A 22626-nucleotide genomic window follows, 5' to 3' on the forward strand; every position below is an offset into this window, starting at 1 on the left:
TCTTTCCTGTCCTCTTGCCCTGTCTTTAGCAAGCTCCAATGCTGGTTGATTGTACCCTCTATTAACCAGGCGTTTAGTTAGATCCTCTGCCTGTTCCTCAAACTGTATGTCCTCCACGTTGTTCCTTCTTAATCTTAGATATTGGCCATAAGGAATGGCTCTTTTAATGTGTTGTGGATGGAAACTATTCGCATGTAGCAAGGAGTTGGTTGCAGTAGGTTTCCTGTACCCCTTGCAATGCAGTTTATCATCCTCGACATACAGCTTAAGGTCCAGGAAGGTCACTACCTGACCACACATTTCAGCAGTAAATTCCATATTGACAGTGTTACGGTTGATGTATTGCAGAAAGTCAACAAATTGGTTCTCAGAACCTGACCACACCACCAGGACGTCGTCCACATACCTCGACCATTGTCTGATGAACCCCCGGAAAGGATTCATGTCAGAGAGAACAGCAGACTCCTCCCACTCCCCCAGAAAGCGGTTCGCAAAGGAGCATGCCACGGGGGCCCCATGGCTGTCCCGGCGGTCTGTTGGTACCAGCGTCCATCAAACAAAAATGCGTTAGGAGTCAAAACAAAATTAAGACATTCACAGACATAGGCCTCAATTCACTAAACTTATCTCCTGTCTTTAATAACTCTTCTAGAGTTGTTACCATGGTGATAAGGCATGTAGTATTCAGGAAACATTTGACCTCAGGCAAGCCTAAAGTTAACTCTTCTGTCTTTAAATTAACTCTCCAATCCTTAAAATAACTCCAGAGTTAAAGACAGGCTGTTAATTAGCTGCATGTGAAAATAACTACAGAGGAGGTAAATTAACTACAGAGGAGGTAAATTAACTACAGGAGAGGTAACTTAAGGAATGAAGAGGTAAGATAACGTGTGGAGGTAAGTTTTCTCTTGCCTTATTCTCTCTAGCATGATCTTAGTGAATTGAGGCCATTGTCTATGTACTCTTTATCCTTATCCATACGATTAAAAAAAAAATATGACTGACCGCTGCAATATCTTGCACTTGGGGGATACGGCTGTACAGACTGACGACATCAATTGTCGCCAGTCGGTCACCAGGGACACACGTGGCATGCTCCACCATCTGCAGAACCTCCAACGTATCCCTCAAATAAGAGGGCACCCGCGCAAGGAGGGAGCGCAGGAGATGGTCGAGGTATCTGGACAGCCTCTCTGTGAGAGAACCACAGCCAGAAACTATGGGACGCACCGGAGGTGCGGTCATTGATTTATGTAGCTTTGGTATATGGTACCAAACCGGATAACGGGGAGAAGGAGGTAGCAGATCAGAGGCCAATTTTTTTAGGGATAAAACCTCTCTCCACTCCTGTCCTCAACAGTGAGCATCATTTTGTCTGAAAATGGGGTGTTGGGTTACTGGGGAGCGGACGATATGTGGACCTGTCACTCAATTGCTTCTCGGCTTCAGCTTTATATTGCGTGGCTGTCATTATCACAAGGTTTCCACCCTTATCCGCCCCTCTTATAACCAAGTCCCCATTTTGTTTCAACCAGATCATAGCTTTTTTCTCATCTCCCGTCAGGTTCGGTACCATAGACTGGTATAATTCTGCCTTAACATCCCGCATCACATGGTCAAAGAAAATATCTATGCTAGAACCTGGATTAACTGGAAAGGGCTGTACTGATCTACATGCTCTAAAACCTTTGATATCTCTAAATTGTAAGCCCCTCATCAAAGTAGTCTCCATCAAGGATGGTTGTCCTTCTACCCATAAATGTTCTACGGCCTGTCTTAACTCCTCATCCGTTAGGTCCCACTGTATCTTTGGGCTGAAGCCTATGATGTCAGTGTTGTGTCCTATTGTCATTGTCATGAGGAGACCAGGCTGAAGATAATTGGCTAGATCCCTCCACTGGTGGTTTAGTAGTCAAGGGGTTGCCCCCTGCACTCCGACTTCAACACCTCCTGTCTTTGGGATCTCGTTTCGTGATGGTGGAATCATAGAGTCTAAGTCATTAGGGGCAGCTTCTTTCTGGAATCTTTGACAGACAACGACCTTCCGTGTGGATTTGTATAAATCGATGGTAAAGTCTACTATATAAAACTCTCTCGGACAAAAATTCAAGCCTTTATTTAGGAGGGAGAGGGCTGCAGTTGGGATTTCAATTCCGGAGATGTTAACGACCTGAAGATCATTTATTGGTTCACTGATTTCCTCTTCTGCTTGTTGGGTATCATATTGTTCACGCCTTCCCAATGGACCGTTCTTGTTCCTTGACCTGCGTCCTCTCCCTCGTCTGATCCTTCTTCTAAAGGGGCTCATGTATCTGTTCCCTCATCACTTCTTTCCCCTTGATTGGGGGTTTTGGGGTTCTTGGGTTTTCTCTGTGGTAGTTTCTTGGGGATTCTTTTGGGGTTTTTTGGATGGTCATTCTCACTGTCGGACCCAGAATCTGTGGTCCAGTAGCCTCTGCCTTTTGGATTCTTCACGTATGCAGGTGGACCCCAATTAAAGATTTTCCCCTTATCGAAGTCCTCTTTATCACGGAAGAACTTCAGTTTTCTGGCTTTGATGTCGTCTTGTATCTTGCTAACTTTGCCATCTAGTTTAGCAGTTGTGACATCATATTTCTCTTGGGTCACTGAATCCTTATATCTCTGTTTCGTTTCACTAACATCGTCTGTGACCTTATTGTACTCCACTGTGGTACGTGCTAGCACGATATTTTGTAAACGTTTGGCATGATCTAGATGAGCTCCTGTCCAATCGTCGACAAAAGTTTTGTCGTCTCGATATTCAGACGGTTCCCAACATCGCCTGAAGCCTCTCGCCACAATTCCATCTCTTTTGTGACGTTTAAAGAGACTCTGTAACAAATTTTTCAGCCTTAGTTCTTCTATCCTATAAGTTCCTATGCCTGTTCTAATCTGCTCTGGCTTACTGCAGTCTTTCCTAACTGCACTGTCTCTGTAATAAATCAATGTATCTTTCCTCTGTCCTGTTTGTCGGGCTAAAGCTTGATTGTGTGGAATGTGCAGGGCTGCTTGTGATTGGTAGAAGCGATACACACCCTCTGCAGGCCCCCTGCATACTTTGAATGACTCACACACTATGCTTAGCTGAGCCTATTAGAAGCTGGTTAGTTTGTTTGTAAACACTGCCTAAAACTGTTAATTACAAGCCAGGATTGCAGCAGAGAGTGGCAGAAACAGCACAGAGGGGCACAGGAGAAAATAATGAATAGAATGGTATGCTTTTTATTGTAAGAATATTAGAGTACAGATTCTCTTTAAGGGTAGTGACAGTCCAAAAAAATCTTGTCTCTTGTTCACTTAAACGTCCCAATTTAAGCTCCAAAACCCTAGCTCCCACCTCTTTGTTAGCCATTGTAGGAATCGAAAGGTTGGAGAAGAAGTTTGTTAAATCTTCTCATCCTATGGCCACCTTCTCACCGACAAAGGATAAGGAATCAACATCCAAATCATCTATGTCTTCGTCACTTGAACTACGCTCATCTTCATTCACTTTACAGACATGATTGGGAAGTGCAACCACAAACTCCCTCCTCCCCCCCCCCCCTTTATTTCGCAAACTCCCTCTCCCCATGATTCCTATTTGTAACTAAGTAGTGATGTACTGCATTCCGTTGCAGTTACTTTTTAGAAGTCCATTACATTTCTCGCACGTGATGTCCCTCTACCCCTCTTTTTAATTTGCACGTTTTGCACTTTATATGTAGGTTGACTGTGGCGGAGGGATCCGGTCTTGTGACATATGCACCTCTCCATAATTTAGGTTCAGATGCATAAATTTGGACATTAGCCGTGCCAGAATTTTGCTGGCTGTTGCTGGGGTACAGCGCACCCTGCTGGCTATTTGCCTAGCACACACGCTATGTGATAGGCCGATGCGCCCATCCGTACGCATGTGACATGCGCCATGCATTCCGGAGTACGTCTGGAGCGCATGCTATGCGACCTATTGGTCGCCTATACCCCTCTTTACCGGCTTCCGTCTGACGTCACTTCCTGGATCCCTGCCCGCATCATTCACAAGCTCCAATCACGTAGAGACGGTGCTACGTCACTGCATCGGCGGGGTTACCCACGTATATGCAGTATTTGTTCGGTGCCGTCCTACAGTGGAACGCAGCGTGACCAAGCGTCTGTTGAGGATGGGAAACGGCCGTCGCTAGGCCAACAGTCATCCCCACTCCCACCTCTACCACCTGCAGTGATACCAAGCACAACATAGGTATGCCAGCATTTATGTTTTCTGAATGCCACATATGGATGCACACTTGAAATAAACACAAGTAACAGACGGATGGTGCACGCTCTCTCTGTTCTTTGATCACATGGCAAATAAAGTCCATACATACTGTTAGGTCTCCACACCACTGCCTCAGTTTCCCCCCACCAGGCACTGTTTCTCAGCAATCAGTCTCAGACAAGGCCTCGACCATCTTTGAACTGGATATTTATCTGCCATGCATGCGCAGTTCACTCTAAGGTGCCAAGCTCCTGGCATCTTTGAGATTCGCGGTGTGCGTGCTCACTGAATTAATCGGCAGTGCATGTGAAGCCAGAGTGAACTGCGCATGCGCGGCAGATGAATATCCAGTTCAATCCACTTGCTCTGCATCATCTTTTTGAAGGTTCATAAACTGGAGACACTAAAACTAATTCATACGTATTTGAATTTGCATGTGTCGCATATCTAATGTACTTCAGCTGCATCACATTTAACTTTTTTTTTTGGGGGGGGGGGGGGGCATTGCAACTTTTCTGTGTTCTTAAATCATACTGCAAAGATGTTTTTTCCATGTGTATCCTAGACCCAGTTGCCAATTCACTGCATTCACTGACATTGCTTCCTCAGGCAACGTTTAGCAGTTACGAACCACTGCATTCCGCACCATCCCCAAAAGACCTGCAGTTCTGAAGCTCTGGCTCAGCCATTTAAACATCTCAATTTAGCCATGATAAAAGGAATACATCACCTTTACAAACTAAGCGCTAGTTTCCTAATATATCTCATGAAATAAGATACTCAGTTGTTATCCATTGTGTGCCTGACTGGAGTATACAAAGCATAGCAAATATTTTTCACAAGAGGTAGTGTTTACACATGGATCAGCTGTCTTTCTGTATACCTGCAACAAACCTGTATATTCTAAGTACCACCCACTTATACATACAGCTGGGAAACAGATATGTGCACACAACTGACTAAAACGGTTTCACTTGAGATCCAGATCTAACAATAATAATAAAATGATGTTGAGTGACCACTATCAAGTCACATGCGCTGAGCCATGGCTGGGTTCAACAGAAACCTGATGGCCATGTCTGGGACACACTGTAACCTGGTCACAGAAGGCACATTGGTCAGTGGTGTGTTGCAGGCAACATGGTGGTCAGTGGTGTTTTGCAGGAGGCACCGTGGTCAGCGCCGCGACACAGGAGGCACCGTGGTCAGCGCCGCGACACAGGAGGCACCGTGGTCAGCGCCGCGACACAGGAGGCACCGTGGTCAGCGCCGCGACACAGGAGGCACCGTGGTCAGCGCCGCGACACAGGAGACACCGTGGTCAGCGCCGCGACACAGGAGACACCGTGGTCAGTGCTGCCACTGTCTGATTAATCGTTCTTATTAAGCAAAACCTTTATTTTCTTTTATCAAGCAGACCATTAAAAATTAATTGGCTTCTCGGTAGCTTCATTCAAAATGTTTCATTCTGCTTACAATCGGTTATTTTCAAACAGTATGACAGCCATTATTGCTGCAACCTATTAGAGACACCCCACTTATACACATTCCACATGCCTGATGCTTCTATTTATGCACCATGTGACCAGCAGTCCCTTTACCTCTAAAACTAAAATTAGATGAGAAGGCTACAGTTACAGAGAGGTCACTGTCTGCTCACTGGCCTGTCAGAGAGGCAATGTTCTGTGCGGCAATGTTCTGTGCTTTGCCAGTGACAGTTTGTTTATTTACTACGGTTGCCATACTCAGTAACGCTCTCTTTGTCAGTATGAACTGGGCGTGTGCTGATTCTAGACAACTGCTTATTTGAGAACAAGTCTAATGCTTATTAAATAATACTGAAATCTGCAGCCATGTGATGAATTTTCTAAACATATGTGATGCACTTGCTGAACTTCACTCCTCCTCTGCCTTATCTATGCAGTCACAAAAGCAGGATGGGCCTGGTCTATATTACACTCCCAGCAACACAGGCCTCTGGGGACATGACATACCCATCAAGAACTTAGACAAATGCCTTCCAGCGTGTATTATGCTTGTGGCTGCCTATCTCACCAATTGATTGTGTAATGTTCTGCTAGTGTCTGATCACTGTATGAAATGTCACATGCATGTATGAAATTGCCTCATTTTACTTTCTCACACTCTGCATTAGAGGCGATGTAGTGAAGCACATTCTAACACATCACAACCTGTGAATCACGGTTTTAAATTAATGCAATTCTAATATTGACTTTTCACACTCTTTCCTTAAAGATTACTATGCTGTTGCTTATTTTTTAAAGCAGACAGGACGTTCTGAGTTCAGGTCCTCTTTAAATGGCATAATTTAATGTTAGAATACCCAGACAGCTTATGGTGCCCCAGAACCACAAGATTATAAGGGGTTCAAAGGGACTAAGAAAGCTATACTAAATATGAGTGCCTGGTTCATGCGGTCACTTGCCGGGTGATAAAACGACGGCCACGGCGCTCGTCACCTAAGCGCTCCCATTCAAATTAATGGGCAACGCCGGTACCGTCATTTCCTGCTGTTTACCGTCATTTATACAAACACAGTGCTTTAACCCCTATTTTTTCCCGTTGTTTTAGGTGACCCTAGAAGCAACAAGTTGTATTTTGGGTCGTATGCTGCCACACCTCCATGCCCCGCTGCGGGAGTCAAAAACCCTGATTGCCGGCAAAAACTGTAAAATACTTTTCTGCATGCTTGCAGAAAAGCTCTTGATTGAGACGCCGTGGGACACCCGTGTGAACCAGGCCTAAAACAGAAGGAATTTGCAATTATTCAGCTTTCTGTGAGCAGAAAATATTTCCCACGATGCATCACTGCAGAACAAGCAATTTGTGTCTGAGAGCCTGACACATCCATAACTGCTTGATGCACCGCCAGAAGGAGTTTAAACTCTGAAACATCTGTATGCATCTTGAATTATAGGGATGTTAATGACATGCAAAAGTTACAGGATTATGCAAATTTTATATACAAGTTTATCCAACTTAAAAATAGACTCACTGAATCCTGTCAAGGTGGAATTGATTGGTCCATTTTCAAACTGCATACATTCGCACACATAACTTGCATAGTCTTGCATTAACTTGGAATTATTTGAATTTCATTAACGATCCCTATTGGATTAGTATAGCTCTGTAAAAGGAGTATGCCATATAGGCACACTTTGCACGCCAGTGGTTCTTAATGTGTCTAACTTGCAGGGACAGTAGAGTATTGTACCGTGATAGCCATCAGCAAAGGCCCGTACACACATCCAATTTTAGCACTTCCATGTTTATTGAAACCACCAACTACAGGTACCGACTCGGTGGATTCAATAAACTGAGGAGTCTGATTTTTTTTGTTTCAATTCCACAGACCTGGTAAGAATTACTCTACGTACACACATGCGACAATGATCGTTCGTTGAGAACGACAAACAAACTTTTAATTGATGAAAGAACAACCTAAGTAAAGTTAGTTTTTAAATGTTCGTTCTAACGATCTGATCGTTAGAACGAACCTTACATCACGTAAAGCAACTATTGCGCTTGCGCATAAAAATGAGAAGTTTCATGGAGAAATAGCGAAATGCGCATGTCAAGCCTAGTACGAACGACCGTTTCCAACGATGCACTACTTTTGCAAACGATCGTCGTTGGAAAAAATCCGCCAAGCTAGATCGTTAGTTTTTAACGATCTAGCTCGTCCGTCGTTAGACTTAATGATCGTTGGTTGCTTTTTTTTTTAAACGATCGTCGTTTGAAACGATCGGGGAACGATCGTTTCAAATGACTATAGTCGCATGTGCGTACGCACCTTTAGATTATGAAGTCGGAGTCGAGGAGTATAAGTATTTTGGGTATGAGGAGTCGGAGTCCGATTATTTTTTGTAGCCCTGACTAAAACGGAACTATTATCTTGCCAGCAATCACCTAAGCGTGGGGAGAAGCCAAGAGACGGCTCTCCCCATGCTAGCAAAGTAAGGGAATATATCAAGTATATCCCCCTACTGTCTATTGCCGGCATCCGAATTACAGAGATTTCACGAGAGAGCTCCCCTGTGCCGCTATAGCCATAATCACATTTTATCTATGGTGGCACCCAAGTCAGGTGCTACACGGTGCAGGCACTGAGAAGACCTGACTCGTACTAAAATGCTTGTACATGCTCCACTCTGCGCCCTACCTAAAAACAGACTGGTACCCCCTCAGTCCCACATAAACTAAAACAAGCAAGCACTTCCTCCATCTGAAGGGAAGACTCGCTAAGGATGTAAAAGAACCCACCACCTCTAGGGTAGTGGATGGGTTATCAGACGAGCAGGCGAACCACCCTCTTGGTTAATGAGGACCACAGCCTAGTAATACTACTTGAAGACCGGAAGAGCAATCCCCCCTACCTCCTTTGGCATTGGCAGGGTCTGGAGTGCTACTGGGGTCCCTGGAGTTCCACAGGCAGCTCGAGATGAGTCAATTTCTTTTAAAGTTCTGGAGGGAATGGGGACAGGGGAGTTTCTGAACAGATTGGCGAACTTAGGCAAGATTCATTTTAATAGCACTTGCTTTACCCAGCAACGATTAAAGGGGAACTGAAGAGAGAGGTATATGGAGGCTGTCATGTTTATTTCCTTTTAGACAATACCAGTTGCCTGGTAGCCCTGCTGATCCTCTGCCTCTAATACTATCAGCCATAGCCCCTGAACAAGCATGCAGCAGATCAGGTGTTTCAGTGGTTCAGACTTATAAGTCTGATCTGACAAGACTAGCTGCATGCTTGTTTCTGGTTTTAATCAGATACTACTGCAGAAAAATAGACCAGCAGGGCTGCCAGGCAACTGGTATTGATTAAGGCTTCTTGCACACCAAGACGTTGCATTAGGTGCCACGTTAAGGTCGCATAACGTGCACCTAACACAACGTATGGTGCTGCAAGAGCCGACGGTAGTGTGAGCCGCGTTAGGCGGCTCGAGTCCTATAATGTCTCCCAGAGTGGCGCTGATTGGCCAGCGGGACCACGTGATGCGGAGCGAGACACTCTGCATCACGTGGTCCCGCCGGCCAATCAGCGCCCGCCAGTGCAGTGAATATTAAGTAGCCATGTGCGCGGCTACTGTAGCTGGCTCTCCCCGCCTCCTCTCCGCCCCCCACTGCGCATGTGCAAACAGTCTAACGCGGCTATAGCCGCTCCAACGCCGTAGCATGCTGCACTTTGCACAGAACGTGCAGCGTTACATGTAACGCAACGTGGGCTGTGTGAACAGCCCACTTGTGTTACATTGCTGTGCGTTGGGGGAGCGTTACAGGCGCACTAACGTGCGCCTGTAACGTCTTGGTGTGTAAGCAGCCTTAAAGGAAATAAGCATGACAGCCTCCATATACCTCTCTCTTCAGTTCCCCTTTAAGGAAGTTCTTGACATGCCTTGCACCTTTACCATAAAAAGTTCAATTGCAAGAGCCACATCAAGCCTATAAAAATCGTGTACATTTTAGCATACCCCTAAGTACTTAAATTCAGTCACCTAAGACAGCTAGCATTGGGCAGGTGGGTGTCTATGGGAAGAACTAGGGACTTCAATTTATTCTGAGAGTAGAGAATTGCCCAAACATAGTGATGACATTTAGGCTGGGTTCACATTTGCGTTAGCAGTCCGGATTTTCTGGACCGGATCCGGAACGTATACTGTACAAACGGAACGGACGTTTGGCAATCCAATGATAGTCTATGGATGCGTACATACTCGTCCGTTCTACGCGGACCTGATACGGACTCCGGACACTTTTCCAACTTGCTCTATTTTTCACGTACGTCGGATCCGGCTGCCGCACCCGGGCCGGATCCTGACTGCACCATCCGCACAGCTGAACCAATGAGAAACGGAAAGGAGGCAACACACTGGCTATAAAAAATCTGGACGTTCTACCCACTTCCTATGCGTTTTCATGGGCCCAGCGTTTGAGGAGTGGAGCAGCAGTGACTTGTGGCTGGAAATATTTGGCAGCATGTCGGACGAAGAGGTGAGGCCCTACACACCTGAGGACCTGATTCTACAGGTGCAGCAGCTACCTGCCTGGTGCACCCACCATCTCCTGCGAGGAGCACGCCTTCTTCCCACATAGTATAGGTAAAAATCAAAAAGGAGACAATTCCCAGGTAAAAGGAGTACAAAAACACTGGATCCATGGTCCAAACTGCAGTCTCTATATCCAAGGATGGTCTCCACACGTCAGGCTGTCTCCAACAATGACCCCAGGGCTTCTGCAGACCTCCCAGACCCCAAGAATTTATATAGTCTGTATCTCTTTAAAAACGGATCCGGACATCAACCTGATTACCTACTGCTGAAAATCCGGATGCAAACGGAACCGAAGTGCAACCATACGGATCTGGTCCGGATGCGCACGGAACGGATCCGGACATCAGTTCCGTTTTTTGCAAAACCGCAAGTGTGAACGGGGCCTTAGAGACATTGACAGGGAGGAGCCAGGATCCTCCAGGTACAGCAACAGGTCATCAGCATAAAGGGAAAGTTTTTCATGAACATCTCCTTTGAGATTAGTGGGTTTCCCCTTCTCAGAGTTGCCAGGGGCTCTACTGATAAAGTGAAAAGAGAAGGGGACAGAGGACACTCTTGTCTTGTCCCTCTCTCCAATACTAAGGATTCAACGATACGTCCCTCAGTTTTTACTTTGGCCCTAAGGTGGTGATAGAGCACCTGTACCCAGCTGAGAAACTTTGGACCGAAACCAAAATTTCGGAGAACCTCCCATAAGTAACACCATTCAACTCAGTTAAAGGCTTTCTGCGCCTCGAGCGAGACCACCACCCTAGAACCACTGTTGTAGTGAACAACGCTGAGATTTGTCATTAGGTAGATAGATGTTCTTTGTTCCTGTCCTCTACAAGTACTCTTACGAAGGACTAGTTTTAGTCTATGACTAAAAGTATTCGAGGCAAAAGATCAGCCGGCTAGCCAAGTAACTGGTATTGTTTAAAAGGGAATAAATATGGCAGCCTCCATATCCCTCTCACTTCAGTTGTCTTTTAAAATTGCTAAGCGTTGGCAGTTAAAAGATGCATTTCACATTACATACTTTCAATCAAAAAATTGTAATATGCAAATTAGAGGAGTCGGAGTCAGTGGAATCCTAACCTGAGGAGTCAGAGTCGGTGGATTTTTGTACCGACTCCACAGCCCTGCTTTCAAATGAGCTTATGTGCCGTGGCAGTTACGTGACACTAGGGAGAGCTCAAATTACAACTTGTGATTCAGCACATATGAGGTGGAATCAAACTAGCTAAACTCTCTAAATACATACAGGGTGCATTTCTCTGTTTTGTTTCTGTCCTGTGCAAGAGTTCAGGTCCACTTAAAAGACTGGCCTTGACACAGTAAAGCCTTATACCAGGGCTGTGGAGTCGGTCCAAAAATCCACCGACTCCGACTCCTCAGTTTAGGATTCCACCGACTCCGACTCCTCTAATTTGCATATTACAATTTTGTTGATTAAAAGTATGTAACATGAAATTCGTCTCTTAACTGCCAACGCTTAGGAATTTTACAAGACAACTGAAGTGAGAAAGATATGTAGACTACTATATTTATTCCCTTTAGACTAAAACTAGTCCTTGGTAAAAGTACTTGTAAAAGGTACAAACCGGAACAAAGAACATCTATCAGGCCCTAGGCAATGTAAGTGTGGGTACATGTAAGAATGATGTGCAGGTACTCTGCAGGGGAATGATGAGATTGTAAACAGACAACACCTCTGTGTTCAATATGCACAGCATTCTCAGTGGATTCCCTGCAGCTCTGTGGGGAGTGCATATGTAGAGTATAGTACTACTGTGTAACAAAGTAAACCTGAGACAGATGAAATTAAAGTTTTATACATACCTGGGGCTTCCTCCAGCCGCCTTCAGGATAATCAGTCCCTCGCTGTCCTCCTCCGCCACCTGGATCTTCTGCTATGAGTCCAGGTACTTGAGCCAGTCGGGCGTAGTGCGCATGCACACACTCCGCCGCCAGGAGCATACTACACCTGTGCAGCACTATTGCGCAGGTGCAGAATGTTCCTGGCTGTGGGAGCGGCATGCGGCCAGACAGCGCTGACTGGCTGATATACCAGGACTCATAGCGGAAGATCCGGGTGGTGGAAGACAGCGAGGGACTGATTAGCCTGAAGGGGGCTGGAGGAAGCCCCAGGTATGTATAAAACTTTACTTTTCATCCGTCTCAGTTACCCTTTAATTTGTAGTCACCAAACCAAATTTTAACAACATATCAAATTATTTGATTTCATCAGCAAAGGGAGTGCATACATTTGCATAAATCAGCATCAATGCAGAATTATTTCCATCTCGTTGACCATCTCTATTAGTGACACAGCTACACATCAGGCTTTATTCTTACAGCATAGATGTTATTTAGTATATATAAGAGATTCCTGTGTACACATCATATATACAGTCACAATCAGATATGTATATCTGACCTTAAAAATACGGGGACTGCTTTATTGAAGCAGCACAAGTAACTAATTTTGATTGGTTTATTTCATTTTTGTGGACTAAGCACAGCTATTACTGTATATATACTGTATATATACATTATTTTTAATGACTATTATCTGAGAAATAGAACATTTTATCATATTTTCTATTTTAATTACAGTTACAAATTCATTAGGAGTCGGAGTCGGTGCATTTTTTTCCCGACTCCGACTCCAGGCACCCAAAATTGCCCGACTCCACGACTCCGACTCCACAGCCCTGCCTTATACACTATGAGGCCTGTTGCCCAGCAGAGATTGGGACGTGATCCTGGAGCTATGGTTAAGGTGACCCAGGAGGACAGAGCAGTGCTTTTCAGCGCTGCTAGATTTGGGCGCAGCCAGCGCCGCCATAGACTATAAAGGTATTCAGTCTATAGCGGCGCTCAGTGAGTAACGTCGGCGCCGTCAGAAGACGGAGCCGAGGTTGCTTAAAAGTCATAATAATTTGGCTTCCAGCGATCGCTGGAAGCCAAATTATTTCATTCCCCCACTATCCATGGAGGGGGAATAGTAATTAATTTGGCCCGGACTTGTGCAGAAGCAGGACCTGCCATATAACAGCTGGATCCTGCGCCCAAGTCTACCGGCGCCGAATTCAAATGTACTCCAGGAGGAAACCTCACAGGGAAATTCAGCTTAAAGTGATTAGAAGAAGAACAGCACTGGTAGGTTTCAGAAAAGTTTGTAGTAAAACACCCAACGCTATTGGTTCTCTATGAGATTCCCTGCTGGGTCACCTAAACAATATGAGCTCCTCGATTTCTCCAGCGTCAGTTTGTGAACATGCAGGTTGCTGTTCCTGTGGAAAGAGGAGGGATGACACACACAACAAAATGTATAACAGCAGGCGATGCAAGTGGGGAGAGAACAATATTTTCTGAGAGGGTTAGGACATTTCCATTTGGTAGCTGAGTAAATGTGAGTGTGTGTAAGCACAGCTAGGACTTTAAAAAGTTTGTGCACCTAGCCTAATGTAAATTCTGTCAAATCAGGTGGTAGTATTATACTATGTTAACTCGATTGGTAGAAATGAAGTAATTTCACTACCAATAACTTGTCCCTAGAAATAAATCACAATCAAAAATAATGAAAATCTGATACGTTTATCTACAACTTTCTTTATCAACTTTTGGGTGAAACCTATAAGGAAAGCACACACAAGACTCTTACCAACTGTGGACTTGCATGCCTCGCAGAAAGTGTCATCTGTGAACCTCTCCATCAGGCTGGTCTTGCCCACTCCCCTAGAGCCGATGATAATAACCTGCAGTTTGAAGTCCGCTGGCCGAGGTGGCTGTTTCCGCCTGCGGGCCTGGGCACCAGTGAGAGCCGGGGAGCTGGAGGCCGAGCCTCCAATGTTATTACTGCTGCCCCCGCCGCCCCCCAGCCCCCGATAATAGCCGGGCCTGGAATCCATTAACACATCCGCGCTCTCTCCCGCAGACAATGCTTGGCGATGACGTCAGATCGGAACACTGGCGCTCAGACTCGGTCCGACCCGGACGGGCAGCGGCTGCTCCTGCTGAAGCGTCCTAGCGGTAGTCACAAGGGGTGATCCTGCTCCACACAAGGAAATCAGTGCACGGAGGAGGAAGCGGGCTCTGGAGTCACATAGCTGTATGCCAGATAGGAAGCTCCCTCTATGGATGTGGAAGACTGCACGCGTGCTACAAGTGTGACGCTTACTAACATCACTTCTCTTATATTTTGGGGAAGGATTTTATTACAGACAAGTTAATTTACGTAAAACCAGCTTGACTTAGAAAACGAATGAAGCAATCCCTTGATGTAATTTAAACAACTGTCTATTGTTTAAATGTCTATCTCAGCAGGGGAGGACTGGGACCTTTTGGCCTGGGGGGGAAACACAAACTAGAGGCCCGTTTTACGGCATCTCCAGTCCAAAGCCATATCTTTCTTGTGTGAAAATCTAATAATGGTAGCATAAAGACAATGGGCTTGATTCACTAAACTGTGATAACTTATATCATGGATTTTTTTTGCGCGCATTTTCGCGTGATCGCGAATTTTTGTGTACAAGCGTGAATGTTTGAGCAAAAAAATATCATTTTCGCACACTGAAACTAGCGATTACGCATGTAAAGTCGCAATCGTGCGCAAACGTGAAAATGCGCACAAAAACGGCCGTGATGTGAGTTATCACGGTTTAGTGAATCAAGCCCCATACATCAAGCAGTTACATTTAAAAAATACACGTAGAAGACTACAATCTTTGTGGAAAAAATGCATGGGCTCCCTCGCCATCTCTCCAGCCGATCCGTTCTCTTGTTGTTGTTGCTGGTAATCTGGCCATTCACTTTCAGGCAAGCTCTTCTGCGCATGCACAGCGGCGAGCACACTCCTGTTGCAGCAGAAAGCATTCCGTGCCTGCGCAGGTGTACTTCACTGCACAGAAAAGCATGGCTGGCCGTGACTGCCCAGATTCACGGCAGGGATAACGAGAGAATGGAGCGGCCGGGGTGACCACGAACGAGCCCATGCACTTCATAGGGTTGGAGAAAGCCCCAGGTTACGTATAAAAACACCACTAATTAACATCGCTCACTCACTGCTACTACCTACTTGGCCACCCAGGGCATCTATAGAAAAAAAGAGCACAGAGAAATTTGGGTACCCAGTAATGCCAATAGTAAAATATCGGTATTTAATAGCATCATTTTGCCATTAAAGTGTAAAATATTGGAGTTAAATACCGATATTTTACTATAGCCAAAGGTGTCCATACACGGTACAATAAAAAATAAATCTGGAAAAATCTGTATATTTGATCTAACGGATAAGTCGAACAAAAGGATCCATTCAAAATGGATCTATTCGAAAATAAGTAAAAAAATTGTACCATGTATGGGCACCATAAGCCTAATCTCACACAGAACCCTCCCCCTGATGTCAAACCCTTAGGCCTCATTCACATCATTTAGCGCAGATGGCTGTGCGATCGGAACGCAACGTGTCCAATCGCACGCCATCTGCGCTCCTATGCGCTGCGCTGCAGATCCCATTCATTACAATGAATGGGATCTGCGCTGCGATTCACAAACATGCGTGCAGTACGCGATAGCGCAATCGCGCTGCCACGCAGCGCATATGATGGGAACGGTAGAAGGGCTGTCTATGCCCTTCTACCGTTCTTGCGTGTCGCACACTATACGCGTTGCCAAAATGTGCACGGCAGCGCGTATAGTCTGAACGAGGCCTAACCACCCCTCCACAAACTACCTACCTGATGCCTAACCCTAAGACAAAATTCCTACCTGATACCTAACCCCAACCCCCCGCCCCTGCTCAAACTACCCACATCAGTGTTCTCCCCAGAAATGTTTTCCAGCTGGGTGGCATGAATTAGAAGCCGGGTGGGGCGAGATGAGAGAATGCAGGGCTGGTGCTCTGTGAGATACTCTGTTTACAGATTAGGGGCTTGATTCACAAAGCGGTGCAAAGTGTTTGCACGCCAGTGAAAAGCCCCTTATCACGCCTAAACTCACTTTAGGCATGATAAGAAGCAACTCGCGCGAATTTTCCGCGCGCAAAGTTTTGCGCGCGCAACCGCAGCGTCCCCGCTTCGCGCGAAGCTCCCATTAAGCCCTATGGGACTTTGCGCGCGCATGTACGCGCGGAAACTTCGCGCGAGTTACAGCAAAAATCGGTGATAACTCAGTGGTGCAAAGGTTATCACGCCTAAAGTCTTTTAGGCGTGATAACTGAGTTATCACCGCTTTGTGAATCAAGCCCTAAGAGGAGGTGAGCCGATGACAGCCGGGTGCTCTCCAAAACTAGCCGGGTGGAGCACCCAGCTAAAAGAGCCTGGGGAGAACACAGTATATGATTCCTAACCCCCCTTGCACAAACTACCTGCTTGATGTCTAACCCCCTCCCCCCACACAGACTACCTACCGCCTAACCCTAAACCCCTCCTCACAAATTTCCTTCATGATGACACACACACACACACCTCTCTCTCTCTCGCCTAACCCCCTTTCTCCGCTCAATCTACCTGTCTGTGTCTGATGCCGAACCTTAAAGTGGACCTAAAGCCTGGAAAAAAAATGAGATGAACTCACCTGGGGCTTCCCTCAGCCCCCTGCAGTTGATCGGTGCCCTCGCAGACCCGCTCTGACTCTCCAGGACCCGCCGGAGAACACTTCCGGTTTGGCCATCACCGGCCGACAGGCATGGGAACGCGAGTAATTGTTCGCGTTCCCAGCCTGTATATCGCCCCCTATGCTGCTATACCCTCCTGGGTACCGGTGTTCTGGGGAACAAGTGGTGCGCCATGGCTTCAATTCATCAAAGGGTGTTCGATAACAAAACCCCAGTCCTTAAAATACCGCATTCGGTATTTTACACTTCACTGTGCTAATTCATCAATATTTTCCCATGTGTGGTAGAGGTTCGTTAAGTTACCGAACTACTAGGCTTCAATTCATCAAAGGCTGTTCGATAACTGCAGAGTGGTGCAGAGCAGCTTGGAATGTCAGTGTGTTGTTACAAGCTGATAACAATAGAAGGCATCCAGACATCCCTTTGTGATGTAAAGGTGTTATAGTTACTGTTATTTATACTGCCTCTGCTGCTCTGAATCTGTCGATCAGTCTTTCTTAACATTTTATTTATTTGCCACAACGTAGATGAACTTCCTGGAGACATTACAAATGCAATGCTTGGTGATTTCACCACCAGCATCTTTGCATTATCAAACAGGGCCTGAAAGGGTTACACCACCGAAGGGAATCTGGGGATATATTTTGACCCGTTCTCTCTGCTCACTGCTTGGGGGGTCTGAAAGCTTGTGTGGAGAAGCCTGTGTGACCTATCAGCGGCACTTGCAGGAGAACAGGGGCTGTTTCTATTGGCTGCCTGCTCCTGCTAATCATGAAAACATTTACACAGAAGGCTTTCGAAGCCTGTAACGACAGGGGAGAGCTTGAGATAAACACCGAATGTGTTAGCGAATGTGGGAACCTTGATGAATTAACATTTGTTGAGCACATGTCGGTAATTTATCTCATTGCTGTGTCATTTCAGCTTCTCATTCGGTAACAGCTTTGATGAATTAACATTTTCTAAAGTGCTTCGTTAAGTCAGCTGTTTTCAGCATTACCGAATGCGGTAATGCTTGATGAATTGAAGCCCATGTCTCACTAGGTGCGCATGCACTCGTAATCCTATTGAATGCCGGTTTGGTGTGTGGCTTTAGCTTTGGTGCGCAGGTCAGGGTATTTAAACCCTGACCAATCAAGCGCCCAGTGCTGTCTGCCCGACTACGGTTACACCTAGGCCTTAAAGGATACCAGATGCGAATAAAAGAAGAGGTGGAGGGATTAGGCATATACTATCACCTGTCCTGATGCCCACAGCTTCCCTTGTTCTCCTCTCTAGCCCCCCCATCATACCTAAAAGCCCCCCCGGGCTCCTCTTCCAAGTTGCCAGAGTCTGGCTTACTGCGCTGGCTGGGCTGCGCGCATCTTACAGTGTGCAATGGTTGCCGGGAGCACACTGCACGTGCATATTATTATTTAGTATTTATATAGCGCCGACATATTACACAGCGCTATACAGTGTATATATATATATTGTCTTGTCACTAACTGTCCCTCAAAGGAGCTCACAATCTAATCCCTACCATTGCCATATGTCTATATTATGTAGTGTAAATACTGTAGTCTAGGGCCAATTTTTAGGGGGAGCCAATTAACTTATCTGTATGTTTTTGGAATGTGGGAGGAAACTGGAGTGCCTGGAGGAAACCCACGCAGACACGGAGAGAACATACAAACTCTTTGCAGATAGTGCCCTGGCTGGTATTCGAACCAGGGACCCAGCGCTGCAAGGCGAGAGAGCTAACCACTACGCCACCGTACTGCCCGGTATGACATCACCACATCATGCGCATGACGTCAAATGCATCTACAGTGGGCTCCCGGCCACGGGCATGTACTGTAAGACACGCGCAGTCCGGCCAGTGCCTGCCCAGTAAGCTCGACTCCGGCGACTTGGAAGAGGAGCCTGGGGGGCTTTTAGGTATGATGGGGGGGCTAGAGAGGAGAACGAGGGAAGCTGTGGGCATCAGGACAGGTGATAGTATATGCCTGCTCCCTCCACCTCTTCTTTTATTCGCATCTGGTATCCTTTAAGGCCTAGGTGTAACCGTAGTCGGGCAGACCTTACTTGTCTCCCATTTAAGCAGGGATGTGCCACATAAGGTGAATATTCCGGAGGTAGATTGGATCATAGGGACTGATTTAAGGTGGTGCATCTACTGGTCCTTACAAAACCTCAGTAGATTTTTTTCAAATGAAAATGTAGTGTGAATACTGCTGTTCTCCAAAGTTAGCGGTCGCCCTTCAACAATCTGCCAAGCTAGATGTTAGTCAGTTAACCACTAGTGCAGCCCACAGCAGTACATGACAGTAGTAGATAGTGTAATGGTTAAGAGGCCGTAGTTCAAATCTCTGCTCTTCCTGTTCAGTAAACCAGCACCTATTCAGTGAGGAGACCTTGGGCAAGACTCCCTAACACGGCTACTGCCTATTGAGTGCACCCTAGTGGCTGCAGTTCTGGTGCTTTGAGTCTGCAAGGAAAAAAGCGCGATATAAATTTTATTTGTCTTTGTCTACATCTCTGGCTCATCTTTCCTTCCTTCTTCCTTCTCCATAGGTCAGAATGGGTTATTCGGCAGAAAAGGTCCAGAAATTTCCGATGGCAGCTTAATTTCTGTCTCCCAGCTTTCTGTTAGAAGCACTATGGAATCACATATGCATATAAAAGCAAAACAAGGTAATGTTCATTTACTACTTGAAAATATATAGAGAGCCAACCTGAAAACATAAAGGCCTCGATTCATAAAGCATTCCCGCATTCGGAAATGCTGAAAACGGCTCACTTTACCGACCACACAGCAAAATCTGTATTCATAAAGGCTTTTTCCGCATGAAAAGCCGACATTCGCGAGCAGAGTGATGAATCACCGCCTTGCGCGGTGATTATCATACCAAAAGTAACAAGTAGTCAATTCATAAAGATTAGAGGTAGCGGTATGCGGACAGGTATTACCGCTACCTCTGATGTGGCGAGAAGCGTGCGGAATACAGTGCAGTGAATGGGACAGACCTCCCAAGCAGCTGCAGAGAGAACACCGCACGGAGGGACTCCGCCTTCTTCTCCTGTTTCCGCATGTCTCCCGACAGCCTTACGCCTGCCTACAGCGGAATATCTCTGCACGCCTGTCACAACTAGCAAAATTTTTATGAATTACCACCCTGAAGGCGGAAATACCGACAGCGGTGTTTCCCCGCTCGACGTTACCTTACCGACAGCACTTTTATGAATCGAGGCCAAAGTGTTTTTTTCTTTTCTTATGAAAAGTGAAATTTACTTTTAATTTTATTTCCAAATTGAGTCGGTATTACATGGTTTTATTTTGCCCAAGTCTCTTGTCTATGGATTCCTTTATACTCTATAAAAGGTTGAGTTACAAATACAACAAACATTCACTTTATATTCACTGACGAAACATTGAGCTGATTTATAAATGCTGGTAATATGTACAGCTTCCAAAGAGATTGCACAACATCTGCAGTTGTTCTTGTTTTCATGTGAAATACTGAATTAAGTTATGTTCACCCGGTTTATAGAGTAGAGAATGTTATGTTTCCCACAAATATGAGCGCTCATATCACTGAGTTATGTAAGCAATTAAAGTGTGTCTTTCTACTGTGCTAACCTTTTTATTGAGAATGATAACATGGATAGTAACAATGTTTCTGCTGTGTCATTTATAGTTTGAGGGCTGCTACTTTGTCATTTTTGTGTAGCCAGACTAATATTTTCATTGAAATATAATAGTCCTTTTCTATTTCATTGCCTCTCTTATGAATGCAACAAGGTCTGCAGGAAAAGAAAACTCTGGCTTTCCATGTTGATATAAATACACTTAGTAGAATATTGGAGTAATCTAGTTTTGCTAATGCTGGTTGACTGCGGTGCAAAACATTGCTGGCTCCTGCATTTCAGAAGTGCTGATGGTGAATTAGTACTTGGTTACACGGTCCATTGCTTGCTTTGCAGTTATTTGAGATAACTTCATCAATTAGCTCTTTCATTCTTAAAGTTTCTAAGCCACAGAAAAGAATAAATAAAATAAAATAACATCCAAGTTCCCTTTTTTTCCTCTCAATCTAAAGGCAGACATGAGAAAAAGCAAGTACTGGTACACCCTCTTTCAATTTTAAAATATGGTGTCTCAGGACATAATAAAACATATTTTGGTTCTTAGCAGGTAGCATTTTCACCATAACATACTTTAATTATTAAAAGACATAAGCCTGGTACACAGATCCAATTTTTTGATTGGCCAATGACTAGCCAGTTTTACCACCTCCATGTAGCATGAAGGTCAAATACTACCGTATGAACAGATTGTGTAGGTAAGCTCTCATAGTACATGGCAGTGGTAAAATTGCAGACGCAGTGTGTGGAAAAAGGAAGCTCAAACTTACCACTTCCATAATGATGATAAGTAGCAGAGAGGCGCTGTAAGTTTTCACTAAGAAACGTGCTGTGATGCGATCAAGTTTCTTTCTGTAACATTGGTCACACAGATTGGCAAATATGTGTAATTTAGGGATGCCACAGTTAGGCTGTTTCTTGTGTCCTTTGGGTGTGGTGGCAGATTGGGCCATTGGTGGTGTGGGGTGCTGCCTGTCACTTATGCCTTTGAGAGACTTCCTGGTTGTAATGCCTGGCAGATCTCCTGTTTTCCTTCAGCCACTATACCCCAATCTAGTGCCGTAGCTCTGAGCTTGGCCCACGATCTTCACCTATAGACAAGCCCCCGCTTGAACAGGACACTGAATATGTCTCCTGACTTTGGTTGCCCCCAAGTCTTAATGTGCAAGGTATAGCGGCTGAGGCCGAGAAAACCAGAGTACCACCAGAGCAATCAAGACTATGCAGCTGGGTGATATTAGGTAATAGAATGGAATGCTCTTGTGAAGGAGATTACACACATCACACCAGGAGTTATAAACAAGGGAGCAAGATTGCTCAGAGCGACCGTAGCTCTGAGCTTCCGATAACCGCCATAATAAACAGCACTGAGCATCTGATGTCCACCACACTGAGTAACAAGGACAGACAACAGACAGACAGACGGAATGCTTGCCAGCTTCCGATAACCGCCACAATAAACAAGACACAATGGTTGCTCAGTGTGACTGCAGTACTGAGCATCTGATGCCCACCACACTGAGTAACAAGGACAGACAGACAGATGGAATGCTTGCCAATCTAATCGCTGCCCCAGCAATAGCAAACATCCACACTGTCACGGACAAGACAAACAAGTAGGAGCGTAACTAATAGCAACCGCAGCCTATAGTTACGTCCACAGGAACAGGACCAGCAGGAGCAAACAGAAAGAAGGATTATTTGCCAATCTAATTACTGCCTTACCAATAGCAAACATTCACACTGGTTCAGACAAGACAAACAGGAAGGAACGTAACTAATTGCAACCACAACTATAGTTACGTCCACAGGAACAGAACTAGCAAGAATACTACCAGTCACCAACGTGGTGAAGGCAGTCTCCAAGCTATCAGGATAGGAAAAGACTTCACTGTACTGCCGCGGGTGCAGTGAACGTCCAAGCAGGCAAGGCAATGTAATGCAATACAATTCACTTCAAACTTCACACAAGGAACCAAGCAGTCAACTAAGGCAAGCTGAACGCTATGACGGGCAAGGTGTGAGAGGAGGGGCAGGCTTTTCTATGGACATCAGCCAATGAGAGCAGA

General features: G+C 45.5%; 1 protein-coding gene across 1 annotated transcript in view; it reads right to left on the bottom strand.

The window, feature by feature from the left end:
• The window catches only part of RAB12 (RAB12, member RAS oncogene family), a 76861-nt gene extending 62435 nt beyond the window's left edge, over positions 1-14426 (bottom strand). The window contains exon 1 of the mRNA XM_068237201.1: positions 13979-14426. Coding sequence (XP_068093302.1) covers positions 13979-14225 — 247 coding nt within the window. The 5' untranslated portion in view covers positions 14226-14426. The remainder of the gene's footprint in view (positions 1-13978) is intronic.
• Between the last annotated feature and the right edge of the window lie 8200 nt (positions 14427-22626).

The sequence above is a fragment of the Hyperolius riggenbachi genome, chromosome 5 (assembly GCF_040937935.1).
Source record: "Hyperolius riggenbachi isolate aHypRig1 chromosome 5, aHypRig1.pri, whole genome shotgun sequence".
In the NCBI taxonomy this organism is placed as follows: Eukaryota; Metazoa; Chordata; class Amphibia; order Anura; family Hyperoliidae; genus Hyperolius; species Hyperolius riggenbachi.